The sequence below is a fragment of the Eptatretus burgeri genome, chromosome 14 (genome assembly GCF_056783735.1).
Source record: "Eptatretus burgeri isolate ZD-2024b chromosome 14, Ebu_testis_v1, whole genome shotgun sequence".
NCBI lineage: Eukaryota > Metazoa > Chordata > Myxini > Myxiniformes > Myxinidae > Eptatretus > Eptatretus burgeri.
The window spans coordinates 32,223,246-32,247,473 of NC_140974.1; the positions used below are offsets into that span (position 1 = coordinate 32,223,246).

A 24,228-nucleotide genomic window follows, 5' to 3' on the forward strand; every position below is an offset into this window, starting at 1 on the left:
ATTGCAAAAAGTTCGGATTCCAAAAATATTTTCCCAATAAGAAATAATGGAGTGAATTAATCCGTTCGTGGACCCAAAGAAAACCCACTTTCAGGACACTTTAAACTGAAATTACCCATGTTTAAGGTAAAATAAGATGAGTAAATGACCTTCGGTGGCGGTGTATTGTATGTAAACTGGTACAATCACCACATCCAAAGGTCCACACAGGCTCGATCTCCGGCCTGGGTTCCGATCGCTCGCGCACTCTCCGAGAGCACTGCTCCCAGGGCAGTTCATCAAACATGATGCCTGCAGAACCACAATCACTTTCATCAAACACATCGGGCTGACGTAATCATGGATCTTCCAAATTACAACTGGTTTTGCTGTGAAATTCAATCATTGCCCGACAGTCCGTCACACCACGTGATCGGATTGCTTTTTTTGTTATTAATTAAAACACAAAATGATTAAAAAAACAAACATCACAAATGAAGGTGAAAACACGAGGTAAGGCTAAAGTCACATTTGGCTGGCGGCCGGAGGGTCTACAAAATGTACGGGCACTCGCAATTATAAAGCGGCCGCAGTATTTCCACGGTCACACTATGTAGCAGTCACATATGTTTTTATTTTTCGGGGAGCTGCACGGCGTATTTATAAATTGTGGAGACCGAAAACGTGGGTTTGCCGTACGGTCTTTGATTTGATGTCGCACGGTGACCTTAGGTCGTTCCTGCAGCGGCCATAGAATTTTCAAGGCAGATGCAAGGTGCCCGCAGGGGGACCCTAAGCCGAACGTGCGGCCAGACGGACGGTAACGAATAGGTATATTATTATTATTCTTCTTCTTATTATTATTATTTTTTAACCAGTTCTTTTGTTTCGGCTTGTCGAATTTCGACGGCGAACGTAGAAATGAAAAAAGTTATAATTCCACGGCGACCTTACGGCCTGTAAAATATAGCCATATGGCGTAGGGCCATCCTGAGGCCACCACAGTTTCTCTGCGGCCGCCGCACGTTTTTGTCAATTCAGAGGGCGTATGGCCGCCATATCCTCGCTGTAGAGCAAATGTGACTGAGGCCTAAAGTATCGATCGACACACGAGAGATGCTTTCATCAGTACTGAGAGATGCTTTCATCAGTACTTCCACCGATGAACTGAATGAACAAAGCACGAAGATGCAGCTCGAACAGGTGGGGGAGACACGTGAACAAACATGAACGCTACATTGTGTTCGGTTTTTTTTTTTTTAATTTATTAGGTTTTTAGGGCAAAATTTTCTCAAAAATTGTTCGGATTCCAATTTGTTCAAACAATGGGACGTTCGGATTCTGGGGGCACCACGGTATATTATAGTATATTCAGTTATATATACTGTTATATTTTTATTTCAGTAAAATAAAGAACTGGTATATATACCCACTCGTTACCATCCGTCTGGCCGCACGTTCGCCTTGGGGCCCCCTGCGGTCCTCCTGCGGTCGCTTGCGTCTGCCTTGAAAATTCTATGGCCGCCACAGCGACGCCCTAAGGTCACCGTGCGACATCAAATCAAAGACCGTACGGCACCCCCACGTTTTCAGTCTCCACGATTTCTAAATACACCGTGCGGCTACCCGAAAAATAAAAACATATGTGACTGCGACATTGTGTGACTGTGGAAATACTGCGGCTGCCGTATAATTGCTAGTGGCCGCAGATTTTGGAGACCCCACGGCCGCCGTGGCAAATGTGACCTAGGCCTTAGTGGAGTACGTCTTGAAATTTTAAACGTGTTAAAAATTTTACGACATACTTGCCGTATGCCTCACACGTTCCGCATGCGATGGGAATAAGTTGTACGCATGATATGCGATCGTTGGCACACGTTGACAAAAGGTACTTGTAAGTTACTCGTAAGTCAAAACACGTCGAGGGAATGGTTAGCGTCAGTGTTCCAGACTCCCTGGTTCTTTTTTTGTTTTTTCTTCTTTGGTATGATGGTGATGTTGACACTTCGATTTCTAGTCTGTAACCGGGGTTCTATTTCCCCAACTGGTAAGGTACAAGGATTACGTTGGTATCGCGATTGAAGACTGTTGACCCGAGGCCTGTGCCAAGCCGGCCGGCGTTATAAACCCCGGAGACGGCGGTGGTGAGGGTGATGCCAAGAGTCGGGTGAGAATCCCGCCACCCTGGATCCGTAACAATATATATATATATATATATATATATATATATATATATATATATATATATATATATATATACATATATATATACATACATACATACATACATACATATATATCATCATAAAAGCACTTCCAGTTCTGGGTTTGGAGTGTCGGGAGGTCTCCTTCAGGGCTCTATACTGATGATCTCAAAGTTAAGTTTATGGTCGTTACCTGTCCCGTTTTAACTGTTTAGTTTGTCACCTTCATGTTACTGTGTTCCTTGTTCGGGTTTGTTTCAAAAATCGTGCTTTTTCGTCGACCTTGTCTTTCCGAATGCTTCAGGCCTACCCATCCTTCCTCTCGGTGTACGATTGTGTTTATTTGTATTTTCTCCCCATTCCCTTCAATTTCTATCTTCCCCACTTTCCCAACATCCCCCATCCCTCCCAACTAAACACTCTATTTCTTGTCTTAAATCCCCCCCCCCCAAAAAAAAACCTTTCTCCTTGCACACTCAAGAGTCTCGATCCTTCTTCTTCTTCATCCTCTTCTTATTCCTCCTGTCAGCACACCATCTCTATTCTACTGAGCTGACTTTCTCGCCGTTACCTTCACGATTTCTTCCGACAACCTTTCATTCCCGAATCTTACCTGTTCTTCAAAAGTCCATCAAAAAATAATAATCTTCCTTGTATCCTTTCGATCTCTACACCACGTGCAACCACGTGTCTCTCTCTACTCTTCCTGGTACTTTTCATTGACCCAGCAGCTTCACACTGCGTTTACCGTCTAAATTCACGACACACTTCCACGATTTTACTTCAACCTTCCCTTTTCCGAATGTTACGCAATCCTTATTTAAAATAAATAATTTCACTTTTGACTAACCACCTCCCAGAACCAATTGTTTCTTTCATAACCACGTGATCTGTTTAGACCCCCTGCGTTTACCGATCAATTTCTCCACTCACCTCATGATTTTTCCACAACACTTCCATGACCTAATCTGATGAAAGCTCTCTCAAACAATAATAATAATAATAATAATAATAATAATAATAATAAAACCGATCTCTTATAATGCTTCATCTTCCTCGTTCACACGTGTGGTTATCTTTACTGTATCAAAATGCACTACTCTTCCACTATTTCAACAGACTGCTCTCAATTCGACCTTTCCTTCATACCTTACCCAAAAAATCAAACTGTTACAGCGTTTCTTCTCTCCATTCTCTGAATTCGCCTTTATTGCATCCCTCAAGAAATGTGTTTAATCGCATCTCTGACCAAAAACTTTAAAAATCCCCAGTTTGCTATGAATGTTCACTTTCCATCAACCATTCTTTTTTTCCAATTTCAGTGCCAACTCACCCTTCTCACCCCTCACTCTCAAAGCAACTATCACACTCTTCTCCCTCCAAGCCTCCCTCTCACCTCTCACAAAACTCCCCCCTCACCTTTCTCCCTCAACTCTCCCCACTCACCCTTCTCCCACCATTTACCCCCCTCACTCACCCATCTCAAAGTTGCCCCCCTCTCATCCACAAAGCTGCCTCCTTCCCCTGCCCTCTCACCTCCATCTCTTCACTCCACCTCCTCAAATCCTCAACCGCCTTCTGCCCCTCTCTTGTGCACCCTCTCCCCCAGCACCACAGAGCCCTTTCTCCTCATCCGGCCCCTCCCCTAGCTATTCTGCACTCCCCCACACTCTTTCAACAACCGTCCTTACCTCCCCCCCTCATCCCTTGTCTGACCCTCCCCCTCCCCTCCCACCCCCTACACCCAAAGCCTCCTCCCCTCCCTCTTCATTAACAGTGTGGACCTCAAATATCCAGGGCCTTCGCTCAAGCCTTACAGATCTGTCCATACAGGTTGCCACTGACAAACCAGACACAATCTGCCTAACAAAAACTTTCCTCCCCCAAGACGTGTCTGACTCTCTCTCTCTCGCGCGTATCTCTCCCTGGTTACTCCCAAGTATCTCTCCCTGGTTACTCCCTCCTCCGGTATAACAGACATGAGCCTCGTCCTGGTGGAGGAGTTGCTCTCTTCATCAAAGACTCCATTCCTCACTCTCCATGCACTGCCCTCACTCCCCCACACACCAGGCATACCTCTGGCTATGGATTCCTCTCCACTCTCACCTCATGTTTATTTGTGTACTGTACCATCCACCAAACGGTGATGACTCCATCTACACCTCACTATCCGAAAACATGGACCAACTTCTATCTCCTCATCCAAACTCTCTCTTGCTCATATGTGGTGACTTCAATTGTCATCATGCCAGTTGGCTAGGTGTGGGTACCTCTCTCACCTGTCATGGCACTTCAGCAAAAGCTTTCTGCGACTCATTAGGACTGACTCAATTGGTCAACTTCCCAACCCGGATCTCAACCAATGGTACTCCATCTCTTCTGGATCTAATTTTGACAAATTTCCCTGACAATATCTGCTGCTCTTCCTTTGCTCCAATCGGTTCTTCTGACCACGTCCTTGTCAAAGTGGACATCTCTCTGGCTATTATCAGAGAACCGACTCAGCGCCGTCGAGTCTGGCATTTCACTCAAGCCGACTGGCAGGGTCTCCAAGCAGCCCTCAAACTTATAGACTGGTCTCCTATCTCTACTTTCTACAACATCAACTCATCCTGGGAATTCTTGCTCTCAAAGAAACTTGCTCTCCCTTATGCACAGATTTATCCCCTCTCTTCTTCAGTTGTCCGAGCCTTCCTCCTGCCCTTGGTTCAATGAAGCTTGTGGCGAGGCAGTTGTCCTGAAACAACTTGCCTTTGCCTCATGGAAAGCAAACCCAACTGAGGGTGATCTCAGTTCCTTCCATAAAGCTCGGAACAAGTGTGTATATACCCTCAGGAGAGCCATAAAACACCATCTTTCTAAGCTCAAGTACAAACTTTCTAACCTCTCTCCCTCTTCAAAATCCTGGTGGCATCTAATCAGATCTGTTTCTGGTGTTTGTTCCCCCTCCATCCCCTCCTATCCCTTACCTCAAATGGCTGCACTGCTGATCCACACGTTAAAAGGCTGAATGCCTAAACTCGGTGTTTGCAGCTAAATCTTGTGTCCAAAACCCATCGTTTTCTCTACCCACCTAACCCAGTCATACCCAACTGTCCCTGGACTCTGTGTCCTTTTCTCCTGACAAGGTGGAGAGATTGCTGTCAAACGTCGACTCAGATTCTGCAACCGGTCCAAATGGCATCAGCCCACGTGCCCTAAAAACCTGCTCCTCTGGAGCACACACAAACACACACACATGCACTGAGGTTTCAGTCCCCAGATATTTTGGCTGAAATAATGCAGAAATCAAGGAAATGAGGAAATACCAAGATCTCAAAAATTAAGTGAAAGGTCCTGGAAGTTGAAGAGATCCAAAATTGTACCAGTCATCATTGGAGCAATGGGAATAATAAAGAAGAACCTTACAGAAATCTTAAAATCCATCTCTGAGAATATTACCACAAACGAACTACAGCTGGAATCTGTCCGGGGATCAGTGACGATCCTCAAAAGAGCCCGTGGAACAAAACTTTCAGAACAAAACTTCACACCTTGGTCCATGATTTGTGACAGCCCTTACTGACATGGAAGTGTATACTTCAAGACCTGGGAGGACTCCATTCCACATTCTGAAACCCACATATGGAGATAACAACCAACAACAATATGGAGTTACAAGGTGGATAATTTTCTATCAAACCTTGACTCAGTTTCTGCAACCAGTCCAGACGGCATCAGCCCACGTTTCCTAAAAACCTGCTCTGCCGCTCTTGCTCACCCTCTTTCTCTGTTCTATTCACCCTGTCATTTGCTCAAGGTCAACTGCCATCTGCTTGGAAATCAGCAAACATTACTGCCCTGCATAAACAAGCTGCAAAAACAGATCCCTGCAACTTCAGACCAATCAGCCTTCTGCCAATCAGCAAGGTTATGGAATCCAACATCGCTTCAGACATTAAATTTTGGCGCTCAAGGTCCGCCAAAACCCCCCTTCTGGTAAAACTACCAAAATCACGAATCACTGCTCACCTTCACTCTTTCATTCCTCTTTTTCCCCACCTTTGGAATAAACTCCCTCACTCTATTCATTCCCATTCTTCCCTCCAGGCCTTCAAAACAGCTGTTCACCACCACCTCTTATCATCCCCCATCAAAATCCGAAATCTTTTCTACCCCCGATAATCCACCCAAGCCCACTTCCTTCAAATTTCCTGCTTTCCTTCCTGAAAGTCCCTGTAATGTCCATCTTCTATTCCCCATGTTCCCCGTCCCATCCCTCTCCCTTCCACAGATCTCCTTATGTCTCTGTTCCCCCACTGTTTTGTCCTTCCTTCTCCCGCCCCTCCTGTCTCGTGCCCCCCCCCCTATGTGTTGTGTGTTAGCTCTCATACGAGCCTCAACAAGGTACACAAAAAAAAAATCCAAGTTTTAAAAATTTAAGCCAAAACATAAACAAAATGATTTGTTTTTCATTTGTGTGGAAATTACTCATTAAAATGGCTATTTACTTGATTATCGAGTTGTGCAATAAACTCACTTGTATGTAAAATCCAGAATTCATTCTGAAAACGCAAAGAGGTACAAGTTAGTGTGCATGGACAAAATGAACATGTTCTGGACTGAAAATTGCAAACGGAGGAAAAATTTATGAACAAGGTAAATATTTATCATGTGACCTGCCTGTCATGTCCCCTCCCCCCCTCCTCTTTAATTTTTTTCTGCTTTATCAAATTAGGAGGATTGTGGGTAACAGTCTTTTTCACATATTGCATTTTGGTGTCCATTTCTAGTCCTGAGGGCATGAGGGCCAACCATAGTTTGTGCGAGCATCTGGTGTGTTGCCACACCAGGTGCGATAGGCAGATTACTCCGCTGTCTAAAGGTCATAAGTGAGCCAACTCGTTTTTTTTTTAATAACTGACAATCTGATAACAGGGTAGTCATTCTGAGCTGAGCTCACTTTCCTTATGCTGAGCATCCAAAGCCTTAATTTCTGCTCTTTTCATCCAATTTTGAGCCCACAACCTATGGATTCCAGTCCAGTGCATCTTCACCCAGCTTTTAACCCACAACCTCTTGATTACATTTTAAGGTCTTCACATTTATTGGGCCACCAACATACATCGTAAGAACGATTTTCATGCTTTTCAATCGCAAACTAGAAAGGCACTTTGTAGACAGTGGAGCGCACACCTCCACTAGGCTGAACAGTTGACGTTTTTGTAATGTACTCAATAGACAGGGATGAAGGCTCTGAAGTGGGAACAACAGGTTTAATCTAGACATGGGCACAACACAACACAGCACATCACAACAAAGCACAGCATCGAAAAATGGGTGGGTCACATGACTGCTTAAACATGCCCCAGTGCACCCATGTATGCATGCAATATCATAAAGTACTGATACATCTCATCTTCCCCCCCCCCCCCTTTTTCTCACAAATCAAGATGCCCAGGAGTCTTACAGACACGAGTTGATCTTCTAATGGCTAGTGGAGGGCTGTCCTTGCTTGCAACTGCTGTTGGCTTCTCAATAAGGGGTACAGGGTCGAGAAGGAGTTCAGGTACATTGATGGGTGAAAAGCTTTCATGAGGAAACACCTCAGGTTCAAACACAGGTGGTGTTAATACAGGAGTGGGTGATAAAGGCACTCGAGCCGATTCAATCTTTGGCTCCCCATGACGTAACCTCAGTTGATCAACATGTTTAGCGTGCATCTACCATCACACAACTTCACAAGAAGCATCATTTCACCAATGCTATCGATAATGATGCCAGATAACCACTTGGTTCCACATCCAGAGTTCAACACGTATGTGGGATCATTGATCTGCAAGTTGCGGTTAACAGACATTACTGTGAATACGTAATGTGAAGACATTACGGTCATGAATACTGTGACGTCCACGGGACTTGAACAGTCCCGCCAACGTAGAATGAGCCGAAACGATGGAGGCGATTTATTTTTATATAACCCAAACATGGCGGTTTTAATCGCCCTACCGCAAACGGGACGAGGAAGGTGGCACGAGTCACTTTTCACTGAGTTGATGATGTTTATTCTTTTTTAAATTTTTACCAGAAATAACAAGACTCGGCAAGAAGAGGGATCCGGGGCGATTCGACGGGATGGTGTGGGATCGGGCGTGGGGAAAAACACAGACAATTCCAATGAATATACAGTTCTCAATCCCTCTAAGGCGCCAAGCACACACACACACACACACACACACACACACACACACACACACACACACACACACACACACACACACACACACACACACACACACACACACACACACACACACACACACACACACACACACAACGTAGCTATCTCTGGTGGTCAGGCTGGACCGTGGTGTGGACGCAACTGTCCCTGGATCGGCGCCGGACGAGCCGGCCTTGCTCTCGCCAAGGGGGGGGGGGGCAGGAGAAACCGTGGTTCTGTCGACCTCCTGGTCCTGGCCCAAGTTCGCCCACAGCCGCCAGGGAACCAGTTCTGGCGCTAAGCCGCGAGCAGGAGAGGGAGGCAGGTCCACCCGCCGCCCGACCCCGTATCAGAGTCAGCAGAACCCTAGAGCCAACCAAAGCGAGGCACGAGGCTCGGCAAGGCTCCCAGGCACGATCAAGAGCACGATCGAGAGCACAGCAACCAGGACGCTCTCTGCCAGCACAGGTTCCACACCAAAAAAACACGAGTGTTCTGGTTGTAATCTTCTTCTTCTTCTTCTTCTTCTTCTTCTTCTTCTTCTTTTTTTTCGACCCCGAACAGAACCTTTTTATCCTCCTGTCCTCGTCACCTCCAATCGAGTCGTTTATTGGCCCACTGCCGTCGCCTTCCGCCAATCGTGATCACGGGGCGGAGCCATCCGCTGAACTGTCCTGTGACGTCACGGCCAGTCTCCAGAGAATACCAAAAGGGGTTTACACAGACACACTTACCCTATCCCGTGTCCCTATCTAATTAAGTGACATTTATCATTTCCCCCTTGAAGAAATGAACATTTACTAGACAACTTATCACCACTGAATTACTACTTATTACATCGAGATCCTGGTAAACTCGAACAGCATGGCATACCTAATTAAATATCCTAATTACCCTTAGAATGCATACCCCCCCCCTCAAACGTAACAATACGTTTCTGTTGATACTTGTTATTCACGACCTCGACGGTTACATCTGGGTGCACTAATGATAACCGTGCTGTTAATTCACGACCCATCAGAAGCTTGGCAGGTGAGCGACTGGTGGTTTGATGTGGTCTGATGTGGTAGTTGAACAACCACAAGCAAGACAAGATTGAAAGGAGCCTTCCTTGACGTGGCTAAGACCATTCTTGATGATCTGAACAGCACATTCAGCTTGACCATTGCTGGCAGGTTTGTAGGGCGCAGATGTGTAGTGCTTAATGCCATTCATTTTACAAAAGTTCTGAAACTCTGAACTCATAAATGACGATCGATTATCTGATATAACGGAGTTTGGAATACCATGTTGCACAAACACGGTACGTAGAGCTTCAATTGTTACAATAGAGGATGAGGATGGCACCACGAAAGCTTCAATCCATTTGGAGTGGGCATCAACTCCGATGAGGAAAAGCTTCCCTTATAATGGACCAGCATGGTCGATGTGTAGTCTGGACCATGGTTTTGATGGCCACGACCACATGGCCAAAAGAGACTGTGGCGTTGTCTTGGCATGGGCTTGACAAGTGTAACAATGGCATGCACTGCACTCAATGTCACTGTCCAAATGAGGCCACCAAACATGGGCTTGGAGAATAGTCTTGATGGTGACTATACCTGGATGAGCATTGTGGAGTTCCCTGATAATTTTCCCGTGGAGTTTAGGCGGAATTATCACTCTGCTACCCAAAAGCAGGCAGTCTGCATCAATTGAGAACCAATCCTTCTGGATGAGGTATGGTTTCGCCCCTTCCGGTCGTGATGCCCAATTACCTGACATAACACAGCGTTTAATTTGTGACAAGTCTGGATTGCTATTGGTTGCACAAGCAATCTGCTTAGCGGTTACGGGTGCCTTATCATGAATGACGTGAGCCATGAGATGAATAATATCTCCAGATTGTGGAGGTTCTGGGATGGTTGCGGGAAGCGGCAAGCGACTGAGCGCGTCAGCACAGTACATTTCCTTCCCCGGGCGGTAAACCAATGAATATTCATAACCGGCAAGGGTCAACGTCCAACGTTGTACACGACCTGATGATGTGGGCAGAATGGCTCTGGTTTCTCCCAGGAGACGTCACAAAGGTTTGTGATTCGTCTCCATGGTAATATAGATTACAAAGACATATTGGTGCATCTTCAAGGTGCCCCAGACACACGCTAACGCCTCTAGTTCTACTTGAGCAGAACGACGTTCAGTGTCAGATGGGGTTCGTGATGCATACGTAACAGGCTGGAGATTACCGGTTCCATTTGTTTGCAACAATGCACACCCAATGCCATATGAAGAGCTATCACAACCGAGAATAAGTTCCTTGGATGGGTCGTAATGGCGAGGAGAACAGCATGGTTTAGTGGCCTTGAACGCTCTTGTTTGGGCAGCTTCCCATTTCCAGACAATGCCTTTCCTGAGGAGAAGATGCAGAGGCTCGACAATTATGCTTAGTTCAGGCAGGAAATTACCGAAGTAGGTCAACCTTCCCAGGAATGCACGAAATTTTGAAATGTTTTATGGCATTGGTGCATTTGCAATTGCTTCAACTGTGTTCGGAGAGTACAAAATGCCTTGACAGGAGATTTGATGACCCAGGTATTCAACTTCACGTGCTATACAGGTACACTTCTCACGCTGTAGGTGTAACCCAGCTTGTGACAGCCGATTGAGGACTTTGTTTATGTTCTCGAGGTGTTTATGTTGTGACTTGCCAGCCACTAGTATGTTGTCCTGGAATACGACTGTCTTTGGGACCGTTTTCGATCATGTCTCCATCTTGCGTTGGAAGATTGGTGCAGCAGAGTGTATGCCAAATGGGCATCTGTTGTAATTGTAGAGTCCTTGATGAGTGGTGATGCATGTATAGGGCTTGGAATCATTATCCAGTTCCATTTGAGCAAATGCATTGGACAAGTCAAGCTGAGTGAATGTCTGGCCACCCATGAGAGTGGTGAAGCAGAGGTGAACAGATCCTCTGCTTTGGGCAAAGGGTAACCATCCAGCTTTGAATAGCGGTTGATCGTCATTTTGTAGTCCCCACAAATGCGCACTGTTCCATCTGCTTTGAGTATTGGAACGATAGGTGCTGCCCAGTCGGGGTACTCAACTGGTGAGATGATTCTCTCACTCTGCGGGTGGTCAAGCTAGCATTCAATCATTGATCGCATCAAGTAGGGCACAGGTCGAGCCTTATGGAACAATGGCTTAGCATCTGCAGAAACGTGAATCCTCACTTTGGGCCCTGTAAAAGTGCCAACACCATCGCTGATAAGGCCAGGATACTTGTTGAGCATGGTATCGTGTCCAGGATCAGAGTTAGAGAGTGTTTACGTCACTCCAATTAAGTCTGATTATTCATAACCATTCTCAGCCGAAGTGGGTTGGTTATTCTCCATGTAGTGGAAGGACATGTTTGCTGTTTCCACATCCGACAGTGACGTTAGCTGAGCCAACTACAGGAAACACCTCCTTGGTGTATGTTCTCAAATCAGTAGATACAGGTGGGAGTGCAGGAACCTCAGAGGGTAGATGGAGGTGAACTTGCTCTCGCTCATAATTGATCTGGAAGCGTTGGTATCAACTTCCATCCTCACCGGGATCTTATCGATTGTTACATCAACTATAATTGGAGCATCGTAGCTCTTTGTTCCAACAGAGAAAACCTCATAAAGTTCCTCACTTGACTCTCGGCTGCAGGCTGTGCTCTGTGACCTATTGTCTGCTGCATCAGGGTTCACCCCAATGTGAGAAGCAGGAGACAAGTTCTTCGACTTGGATCGAGAACAACAACACTTCAAGTGTCCCCGCTTACCACAGTTGTCACAGGTATAATTCCTGTACCGACATTGGAGAACTTGATGATTATCACCACAACGCCAACAAGTAACTCCAACCTTCCGAGTAGATTCAGAAATGTCAGGAGGTGGAGGTGAATTTGTTGGCTTGCGAAAACATGTTTGCTTGTAGCCAAAGGTTACCTTGTTAACCGATGGGTCCTGCTGGATATCTTTTGACTTGTTAGAGATCACACGCAGGCTCTCGGCAGTTTGTATACACGCAGTGGCTATTTCCATGACTTTAGCCAAATTGTGGTCGGATTCAGGATGGAGTTTCCACAGCATTGAGTCGTCATTGATGCCGATTATAAAGAAATCACGAAACATCTCTTCGAGTTTATCTGTAAACTCGCAATGTTAGGCAAGTCGGCGTAAATCGGTCACGAACTCGGATGCTGACTAACCTTCTTGACGATGGTTGGTATAAAATCTATATCTCGAGACGATCTTACCCGGTTTAGGGTGATAATGTCTTTTCACGAGATTGACGAGCTCTTCATGTGACTTGTTAGAAGGTTTGGCAGGGGCAAGAACATCTTTGAGGCTGTACGTCGGGGTGCCGCATACGGTCAGTAATACAGCTCGCCGTCTTTCAGCATCCTCATCGGTGTCCATTTTGTTTGCCACTAAGTACTCCTTCAAACGATCGGTGTCGTCTTCCCAATCATCCCCCACTTCGTGCTCTTTCAATATTCCGATGCACGAATACATCCTCGTTGCCACTGTAATGTACTCAATAGATAGGGACGAAGGCTTTGAAGTGGGAACAACAGGTTTAATCCGGATATGGGCAAAACACAACACAGCACAGCATTGTAACATGGGTGGGTCACATGACTGCTTAACAACACAGCACAGCACAGCTTCAGAACATGGGTGGGTCACATGACTGCTTAACCATGCCACAGTGCACCCAGGTATGCATGCATTAGCATAAACTACTGATACTTCTCAGTTTTATGTTCCACTGATGGACCGGATCAGCATCCAGGCCTTAACCAACATCTAAACAGCTTGTTCTTGTCATTTTCCCACTCATCCACCAAGTTTTGTAACAACTCATCCACAACTTTTTGAGACCTCATGCTCTGTATCGTTTTTGGCCTCATCTCTCAATGGTGAAGAATCACTTTACAAATTGAAAACGGACAAACAGAGGTGATAACATCACCTCCATCCACTGTGGGTGGCGGAGCTATTTATGATGCTTCACTTGAGGTGGACCATCTTATAACACGAGCAGAATTGTAGCCTGAAATGGTAGATGGTGCAAGTTTATTATTTGCAAGGATTCAGAGTGAAAAGTAATTTACTGTCTTTGAGGGTTGAATGACCCACAACCTCTGGACATCAACGTAGCTGTGCTGTGACCCCCATGCTCCCCGTTTTGTTCTATTCCGCACCGGTCTGAGTATGAAGGTTGTTTTCCAATGGGATGATGGACAAATCCACCGACTCGTACTCACCGTTCGTTCTGTGTGTTCAAACACCTCCCGGGCTTCCTCGAAGTCACACTCCTCCTCGATGCACTCTCTTTCGAGTGAGCCAAGCTTTGTCTCCTCCAGAAACGAATTTGCTCTCACTCGCCTCGAGCCCAGCATGGTGGTCGCTTCTCTCGAGCCCAGGAACACTCACAGACCCAGCGATCAGTGTTACTATGATTCATCATTTATAAGGGACGTGCACACCTCATTTTTAGGATATTATTGTGACTTTTAACATGACGATCCACACCCTGCACCCTCCACGATGATTATAAAGAAATCAAATCAATATCAAATACAAATGCCGAGAGAGTTGTATGAAACAGGAAAATCAAGGTGAACACGCAAGCAAAGTTTCCATTGAATGAAACAGGTTTTTCAGCCTTCACAGCAACCTGAACATTTCAAAAGCAAATAATGATCAAATAACGAAATTCAAAAACAGAGGAGAACATCCCACACCGGTCCGTAAAGATTCCCCATCTCCCTATTGGGGTCATGGATCAGCAAGACCCTTTAGCAACACTCAGACATCTTCACCGCACGAACAAGACTCTCACCTTGTCCACCTGTACATATTCTGCACGTTAGGCTCAGAAGAAAGAGGACAGATGCCCATGGTGTACGAGGAACCATGTTTTCCAAAACAAACACCTCCCTGGCCTTTACAAAACGCATTGTTCAAGGGTCGCGCAAAGTCCAGTGAGGGGGTTTGGAGGGAGGAGGGGGTAGGGGGCTGGTGGGGGGCGATGCGGATCAATATTTTACAGCCTTTGATCCTCTAATAATACGATTCGACCAAAGTCTTGGGGAGGGATTTTTTTTTAATCTCGAATATTTAACGATGGACGGTGAACGGGCCGAGGAGTGTTCGGTTTAAATGGACCCTCCGTGACCACTGAGACTTTAGGGGGTCAAAGTGTTTTCCCTGTAACTCTGACCTCGGCCACGTGGGTTCACTGAACATATGTGGATCAATACATCATCTGCAAACAGTATCACGTGATACCATGTCACATCAGGGACATTTTCAAAAGTGTGGAGAGAGAGAGAGAGATGTGGGAGGTGGGAGGCGCGGGTGATCCAAATAAAAATTAAAGTAAACATGGCGGTGTAATAGTTTTGGGGGAAATTAATCAATTTATTACCGGGTGATGATGAGTTCGAGGTGGGAAGCTGAGTGTCCCCCTTGTGACTCCTCGCTCCCTCCATGTATGCGTCACCAGATCCTCCTGAAGCCTCACAAATGTATCTGTATCTGTATTACAATTGTCTGCGATGGGAAAGCTGCGAGTCAGAGCGATCGTTGTCCTGCACATGTACCTGAAAAGCGAGAGGGGTGATTAAACACACCTGCACCGGCCTCAGCAGCACTCCCCTCCCCTCTAACACCGACACATCGACAAGAACAGCTGCGACGTTTAACGAGTGTGAGGATGGGGTCATGGAGGGGCTCCAGCTCTTCATTTCCCTGGAAATACTGAGCAGTGAAGAGCCAACCTGGTGGAGGGTGGGATTAGGGTAGTTGTGGTTGGTAGATAGATAGCTCGAGGGGAGTGGAGGGGACGAGCTATCTATTTACATCTACTGTTTGTTGCATGTTTCGAGGGAAGTGGAGGGGACGAGCTATCTATTTAGGCCGAGGTCACATTTGCCACGGTGGCGGTGGGGTCTCCAAAATCTACGGCCGCTAGCAATTATACGGCAGCCGCAGTATTTCCACGGTCACACAATGTAGCAGTCACATATGTTTTTATTTTTCAGGTAGCCGCACGGCGTATTTATAAATTGTGGAGACCGAAAACGTGGGGTTGCCGTATGGTCTTTGATTTCATGTCGCACAGTGACCTTAGGGCATTCCTGCGGTGGCCATAGAATTTTCAAGGCAGACGCAAGGTGCCTGCAAGGCGACCGCACGGGGACCCTAATCCGAACGTGCGGCCAGACGGACGGTAACGAATGGGTTAAATTTTTTTTCCAGTTTTTTTTTTTTGTTTCGGATTGTCGAATTGCTACGGCGAACGTAGAAGTGAAAAAACTTTTAATTCCACGGCGACCTTACGGTCTGTAAAATATAGCCAAACGGCGTAGGGCCACCCTGAGGCCACCTCAGAAACTTTGCGGCCGCCGCACGTTTCTGTCAATTCAGAGGGCGTATGGCCGCCGTATCCTCGCTGAAGAGCAAATGTGACTTAGGCCTTACATATACTGTAGGTTTCAAGTAGAGTGCAGGAGACGAGCTATCTATTTACATATACTGTATGTTTCAAGTGGAGCGGAGGAGACGAACTCTCTATTTACATATACTGTATGTTTTGAGTTGAGTGGAGGGGACGAGCTATCTATTTACATATACTGTATGTTTCAAGTAGAGTGCAGGAGACGAGCTATCTATTTACATATACTGTATGTTTCAAGTGGAGCGGAGGAGACGAACTATCTATTTACATATACTGTATGTTTTGAGTGGAGTGGAGGGGACGAGCTATCTATTTACATATACTGTATGTTTCAAGTGGAGCGGAGGAGACGAACTATCTATTTACATATACTGTATGTTTTGAGTGGAGTGGAGGGGACGAGCTATCTATTTACATATACTGTATGTTGTATGTTTCGAGGAGAGGGGACGAGCTATCTGTTTACATATATTGTATGTTGTATGTTTCAAGGGGAGTGGAGGGGACGAGCTATCTTTTACATATACTGTATGTTGAATGTTTCGAGGGGAATGGAGGGGACGAGCTATCTATTTACATATACTGTATGTTGTATGTTTAGAGTGGAGTGTAGTAGAAGAGCTATCTATTTACATATACTGTATATTTCGAGTGGAGTGGAGAGGACGAGCTATCTATTTACATATACTGTATGTTTTGAGTGGAGTGGAGGGGACGAGCTATCTATTTACATATACTGTATGTTTTGAGTGGAGTGGAGGGGACGAGCTATCTATTTACATATACTGTACGTTTTGAGTGGAGTGGAGGGGACGAGCTATCTATTTACATATACTGTATGTTTTGAGTGGAGTGGAGGGGACGAGCTATCTATTTACATATACTGTATGTTGTATGTTTCGAGTGGAGTGGAGGGGACGAGCTATCTATTTACATATACTGTATGTTTTATGTTTCGAGGAGAGGGGACGAGCTATCTGTTTACATATATTGTATGTTGTATGTTTCAAGGGGAGTGGAGGGGACGAGCTATCTTTTACATATACTGTATGTTGAATGTTTCGAGGGGAATGGAGGGGACGAGCTATCTATTTACATATACTGTATGTTGTATGTTTAGAGTGGAGTGTAGTAGAGAGCTATCTATTTACATATACTGTATATTTCGAGTGGAGTGGAGAGGACGAGCTATCTATTTACATATACGTTATGTTGTATGTTTCGAGTGGAGGAGAAGAGCTATATATTTACATATACTGTATGTTGTATGTTTCGAGGGGAGTGGAGGGGACGAGCTATCTATTTACATATACTGTATGTTGTATGTTTCGAGTGGAGTGGAGGGGACGAGCTATCTATTTACATATACTGTATGTTGTATGTTTTGAGAGGAGTGGAGAGGACGAGCTATCGATTTCCATATACTGTATGATGTATGTTTTAAGGAGAGTGGAGGCGAGGAGCTATCTATTTACATATACTGCATGTTGCATGTTTCGAGTGGAGGGACGAGCTATCTATTTGCATATACTGTATGTTGTATGTTTCGAGGGGAGTGGAGGGGACGAGCTATGTATTTACATATATTGTATGTTTTGAGGGGAATGGAGGGGACAAGCTATCTATTTACATACACTGTATGTTGTATGTTTCGAGGGGAGTGGAGGGGACGAGCTATCTATTTACATATACTGTATGTTGTATGTTTCGAGGAGAGTGGAGGGGACGAGCTATCTATTTACATATACTGTATGTTGTATGTTTCGAGGGGAGTGGAGGGGACGAGCTATCTATTTACATATATTGTATGTTTTGAGGGGAATGGAGGGGACAAGCTATCTATTTACATACACTGTATGTTTTATGTTTCGAGTGGAGTGGAGGAGACGAGCTCTCTATTTACATGCACTGCATGTTATATTATTTATTTATTTTTAACCTTTCAATATTATACAAGTTCGTTGATCATGAGGCACAGGTAGCACACTTACCTGTGTGTGTGTGTGTTGTCATGCTTGGGTTCGATTCCTGACATGACTACAAATTGTCGGATTGGTGTTTCGCAGGCAGGAATTGCATCACTAGTCCTTACAGGAGGTCCTTTGGATGGAGCTTGGAAGTTAAGCCGATTGTCCCATCTGCTGCCATTGGTCGCTGGTTCTGCTACATGAGTGGTCCCTTGACGAAGTGAAGGATTGTCGGCACCCTCCTGTTGCGGAGAGGTGGACACCATCGGGTCCACCTTCCGATGGAACCCGACACGGAGCCCCCAACAATCCGTGATGTTATGGATTGGAGTGATTGTGTCATTCATTCATTCATTCATTCGTGTCAAACTTTAGTTTGGCTTTTTGAACTATCGTGAGTATGTTGTTCGTAGAACTTGAACGACCTTTGTAGTTGAAGAATTCGGGGCGAAGTACCAAATGTCGAATTGTGGATTCTCTTGTCTGTTCGTTTCAAATGAAACTCCCATCTTGATGAAATATCGACAATAATGATTATTGTTATTGTAATTATTTTAACGTCACTGCAGTTATTACCGATCGAGCGAGAGACTGGAATATCACGTGCTGGATGAAGTTGTGAGATCTTTCATCCCACATCTATAATGCCAGGTTCTCCACTAACCCATCCACGACGTCAAATCACGTGACACGCAAAAGCGCGGGAGCTGGTCCGGATGTTTGAAAAGGTTCTCGAGGTGAGAACAACGTCGTTACTGATATTTTTCCCATTAAGTTATAAACTCCTGATGAAGTCAATGGATGTCGTTTATCATATTTCACAACCATAAAGGTATCGATGTGGCTGACTCTGCCTAATATGATGTCAGCACCCCGAAAGGAGTGGCGGTATCAGAATGACGTCACGAACAAGCGGGAAATGAACCAATTACCATGGCAACAGGCATCAGATGTCGATGACATCAGATGGCAACGGCTGCCGGGCGTGGCTCCAACAGCATCCTCGGCGCCCCGCGTCCCGTGTAGTCTGAATAGACAGGTGGACGGTGGGATGGACAAATCGCGGGGCAGACAGGCGCGGGGGCCCGGATCGTAGCAGAGAAACGGTCCCACAGTCAGGTGGAGGAAGAAGTGCTGAGGGCTGGTACCTGGAAGTGCTGAGCGCACGCAATGCGCAACGTACGTGGGACATGGCGGCGGAGGCTCTAGCGAGAGGTCTGAGCAGCGTGACCGACGGTGTTGGTGAGTGCGAGAGAAGGGAGGATGTGTGTGCGTGCCGTGACCGACGGTGTTGGTGAGTGCGAGAGAAGGGAGGATGTGTGTGCGTGCCGTGACCGCGGGCAATGTAATCGGTACTGAGCATGGCCTGAAGGTGATCCCGATTTTAAGGACCGTTTGAGTGTCGCTGCCAACCCAGTCATCGCCCATTGTATTGCGATGTGACACCGCCATACATCGTTATCACGTGTCCTTGAGGTTAAACGGAATATCCCGTATTATATCGGTGTTCTTGTTGAGACACTCGCGGACCTCAGTGGTGGTGCACCACCACCACAAGACCGCCCATAGTGTGCGCCGCTAGCAGGGGGTGCTGCATGCCGAAGAACATGGTCCTGCGGAGTTGATCTGGTTGTCCCACGGATATCCATGAGATCATATCTATCTCCTCGGGTGGACGCAACAATGGTTACATTGTCTTGAGCTGAATAGTCCACCATATAATCTATATGGTTGTGACTCGGATTTCGTCAGTGAAACAGAACAGCCGTGTGTGTTGTTATTTATTTATTTATTATCCCGCCCCCCGGAGGGAGGGAGCGGGATATTGTAATCATCCGGTTTGTTTGTCTGTCTGTCTGTCTGCACGATATCTCCAGAAGTTGTGCACGGATTCGGACGAAATTTGGTGTACAGCTTGGGTGTGTGTCAATGAAGTATTAGTTCGATTTTGGTGAAGATCCAGATCCGGAAACTAGAATTTGAAATTTTTTTAAGTGATTCTTCACCATTGAGAGATGGGGAGGACCAAAAACGATATATAGCAGGATATTAAAAAAAAAACTCTGTGGATGAGTTGGTTAGGTGATGACAACAAGCTGATTCGAGTTTGGTTCAGGTTCGGATCCAGATCCAGGCTCTCGGTGGGATAGAAAGTATAAACTGTTCAGCCTGGTGGAGATATGCGCTTCACTGAGTGCCATGCTACTTACCCTTGCCAAAAGAGAGGGTATTGCTTTTGGGTACGTTTCTCTGTCTGTCTATTTGTCTGTCTGTCTGTTTGTTTGTCGGATTCCGGCAATTATGTTGGTCGGTTGTGTGTTTCATTCTGTGTGTCTGTGTGTCTGTCTGTTTGTGTGTTTGTTTACCCTGTAGCAGCCATACCTTTTCAGCGATCATGACCAAACTGGGTACAGATGTCGGCCATGGTCCAATTTAGACACTTGTTGTTTTTGGTGACTCAAGGTCAAAGGTCAAGGTCAAGGTCACCGAAAAACCGAAATTCTTATTTTCGCAATAACGTCTGCTAAAATGGTCTTATCGACTTCAAACTAAATCCAAAATGTGCATCTTCCAATTCTGCATCCAACCATATGTCTCATTGGGGTGTCAACACCAACACCCTTCTTAGCGGTCGGGGGTCGAATGTCAGGGGGGTCGGGTCAAAACTTTCAAATTGTGATACAAACGCCCTTTCAAGTCTGATTGACTTTCAAGTTATGATCATGACCAAACTAAGTGCTATTACTCATTAAACAGCAGCACTATCGAATTGTAAGAACCAAATTGATTTCCAGGTTTTTGTTTTTTTCAGAGATCATGGAGATATGACAAAGTTATTCCTGCAATTCCTTGCTCAACGAGCAATTTCATTTGTTTGTTTGTTTGTCTGTGCAGAACTTTTGTGTTTATCTCTGCAACCGCTTGTCGGATTGAGACGAAATTTTCGCCATCAGTGCGACTACTCATGCAGAATGTTGTAATGATAATTATGACATCATAGGTCACATGGTTTGGCAGCCATATTAGATGGAACAAAAATATTAAATAATGTTTTCTCTGGAGGTCAGGTCAGGTATGGGAGCATGTGCCAGAACAGCACGTCGCTGCGTCCACTTTCCGCCGGTACTCCAGGGGCCTCCGTCTGGCCATCCCCCAGGCAGATGCCTGGCCCATCCCCATCTCCTTGAGATGATGGTCAACCTGTTGCAACCATGAGGCACGTGGTCGACCCACTGGCCTCCTCCACTCATGAGACTCCCTCGCTGAGAGAATCTGGTGAGCAGGATCAGAGTCAGGAAAACGAGCCACATGTCCATACAGCCGCAACTGACGCTCACGGACTATGCAGGTAACAAATCTCATCTGAGTCTCTCTCAGCAACCGCTCGTTGGACACAAAATCCGACCAGCGATAGCCAAGGATTCTCCGAAGAGACCTGTTATTTTTTTTTTATTAGAAGATGTTAGAGTTAGATGTTAGATGTTAGAGAAGATATTATTTTTTCTCTGGAACTGTTTCATCAATCGACATGAAACACCACATTATGATCGAGAAGTGATGGGGAGTACATGTTTTAAATTTCGACTTGATCAGACTCAAGGTCAGGCAGCCAGAATTATTTATTTTTTATATGGGTTCTTTTTTTTGTTTTGTTTTTAATAAGGCTCACTTGGTTGTGCCTGGATGGGTTTGAGGGTAGAGAAGAAGCAGCTGAAAACCGAATCCTATCCAGGTTCCTCCTGATGACTTTATCTTTGCTTCTTTGCTTGTTTGGGTAACTTCTGATTACTTCAATGCAGGACTTGTACCTATTTGGTCTTCCATTTGATTTGAATGGGATTTATTTTAATCCATTCTACATTCAATTGAACAATGAATAATAATAATCATAATAATAATAATAAAGTCATGGGTCAGGGTCAGGTGTCTGATCAAAGCGGGATGTTTTTCACCCAGTCATCACTGCCAGCAGTTATAAAGTGGAAATTCTAGTTATGTCTGTTAATTATGTAACACACCAGAACACAAACACCACACAAAATACACCACACAGAAGCAGTCCTGGCGAGGGTCTGCAATCTCTGATTGCTTTATCTCTTGTTATATTCTTGTTTTATTCTTATCCATATTTTCATTCATTCAATACTTTTTATTTGTATTTAATATGTATTTATTTATAAACTTATCTTAATCACTTTTATTTTTATTTTTATCTGTATTTTATTAAAATTTTTATTTACGTCTAAATTGAGATTTATGTTTTCATTTTGATATTTATTTCTTTATTTTCAGGTTATCTTTGTTGGAGTACCGGATATCGTGCATCAAGAAATGTACACTGCAATGTGTTGATGTTTTGATATCAACCTGTCATTTATTTTAACATAATCACTAATCGTAGGGTACTCATTATGACGTTTTAATATCTCATGACCTCGTACTAATAATTATCGCTTTTATACACGAGAGTAAAAATCGAATGTATTTATCGATTCATTAAATATCATCACATTGTCCACACAATTACAATCAATTACTTAATAATTATATTCACCATTCCAAGTAAGCTTCCATGGTACCTGGTTTAGAAAGTACATTTTGGTAAGGAAATCTTTTCACCTTATCCAGCACTTGAAAAGGTGAGAAAGGTGAGACCGAGCAAACAGATAAACATTACGAGGTGGTATTCGATACACATACACACACACACACACACACACACACACACACACACACACACACACACACACACACACACACACACACACACACACACACACACACACACACACACACAGTGAGTTTGACTTTCCTCAGCATCCGAACCTCAGGCTGTGGTTTAAGCTTCTCAGAATTTTAGGAACAATACACTTGAGCGATAACTCGAAGGAACATCTATTTATTACATACCAACAAATACAACCTGTCGCTTTGCTGACGGGAATATTAAGATTCAAAGGGGAGGGGGGGAGAAGGAGGGAGGGGAGGATGGAAAGAGAGGGGCAGCTTTGAGTGGGTGAAGAAGGGGGAGTGAGAAGGGGGGTGGAAGAGTGAGGAAAGGGGGGGTAGTTGGGGAGTGTGACACCTCACCAAATGTTTTTACACACTGTGGAGAGGGGGTGTGAGGAGGGGGAGGAGAGTGTGAGAGAGAGAGAGGTGGGAAAAGATTGCTGCATTTTATGAGGAGGGGGAGCGAGGAGGGGACAGATAAAAAGAAGAGAGAGTGAGGGGGGAGGGGAGAAGGAAAAAAATAGAGAAAGGTTGGGCTGGAGGTGGGGTTAGCAAAGACAATGATATGTGATGCTTAATGACTGAACACACAAAAAAAACTCGTGTCTGAACAGCTGTACACACAATGACACAACAGAGTCTGTAATGTAATCTGCTGGCACATTTGCAAAAACTTTGACACACCCGGTTCCAGAAAAATTGGGTGAAAATGAACCAAAAACAATCACTGAAATCATGGAAATGCTGCTCAGGTACGACCAAATGATCCCATCGAATGTGAACATCGAAAACAAAGCATTGCAACCAGATATCACACTTCGGGAAAAAAATAGAAAAAGAAGGCATTGCTAATTGAGGTGATAATACCAATGATTTTGGACTAAACGATGCAGAAATCAAGAAAATGACCAAATACCAAGACTTCAAGAATGAAGTGAAAAGATCCTTGAAACTGAAGAATGCCAAAATTGTACCAGTGATAGTTGGAACTACGGGAATGATGATGGAGAACTTCACAGAGATATTAAAAACCATCCCTGGGAATATTACTGCAAACACACTCCAGTTTAAACTGGCCAGGGCTCAGTGATGATCCTGAAGAGAGTCATCAGCACAAAACTTTGAGAATAGAAAACCTCACAGCTTGGTCCATGAATCGTGACCCCATACCGAAATGAAGGTGGATACTTTGAGTCCACCCTGGGAGGACTCCATTCCACATTCTGAATCCTGCATATGTAGATACCAATCAACAACGCACACACATGTTGGTGGATACTTTCAGAACTGGTAAGTCTGTTTCACCTCTTGAAACTCACCCTCATACGTGGAGATATAATAGCAGGCAACAGCAACTTGCACATAAAAACGCGCGAGCGCACGCACGCACACACACACGCACTTTTAGACCTGGGACAGTTCCATTTCACTTTCTGGAACCCACATAGGGAGATAACAACCAAACAACACACACACACACACACACACACACACACACACACACACACACACACACACACACACACACACACACACACACACACACACACACACACACACACACACACACACACACACACACACACACACACACACACTGAGGTTTCAGTACCCAGATATTTTGGCCGAAATAATGCAGAAATCAAGGAAATGAGCAAATACCAAGATC

The 24,228-nt window shown here is 45.0% G+C and overlaps 1 protein-coding gene across 4 annotated transcripts in view; it reads right to left on the bottom strand.

Annotated features, from left to right (window-relative positions):
- Positions 1 to 15,034, bottom strand: part of LOC147012910 (coagulation factor VII-like) — a 32,241-nt gene extending 17,207 nt beyond the window's left edge. Inside the window, exons 1-3 of one of the 4 annotated variants that reach the window (XM_085854251.1) lie at positions 14,830 to 15,034; positions 13,664 to 13,827; positions 6,703 to 6,727 (exon numbers count right to left, since the gene is read on the bottom strand). In XM_085854251.1, coding sequence (XP_085710377.1) covers positions 6,703 to 6,727; positions 13,664 to 13,827; positions 14,830 to 14,893 — 253 coding nt within the window. In that variant the 5' untranslated portion in view covers positions 14,894 to 15,034. Of the gene's footprint in view, positions 1 to 6,702; positions 6,728 to 13,663; positions 13,828 to 14,241; positions 14,779 to 14,829 lie in introns of those variants that run through there. The other 3 variants (XM_085854252.1, XM_085854253.1, XM_085854250.1) reach the window with 3 other exon arrangements.
- Between the last annotated feature and the right edge of the window lie 9,194 nt (positions 15,035 to 24,228).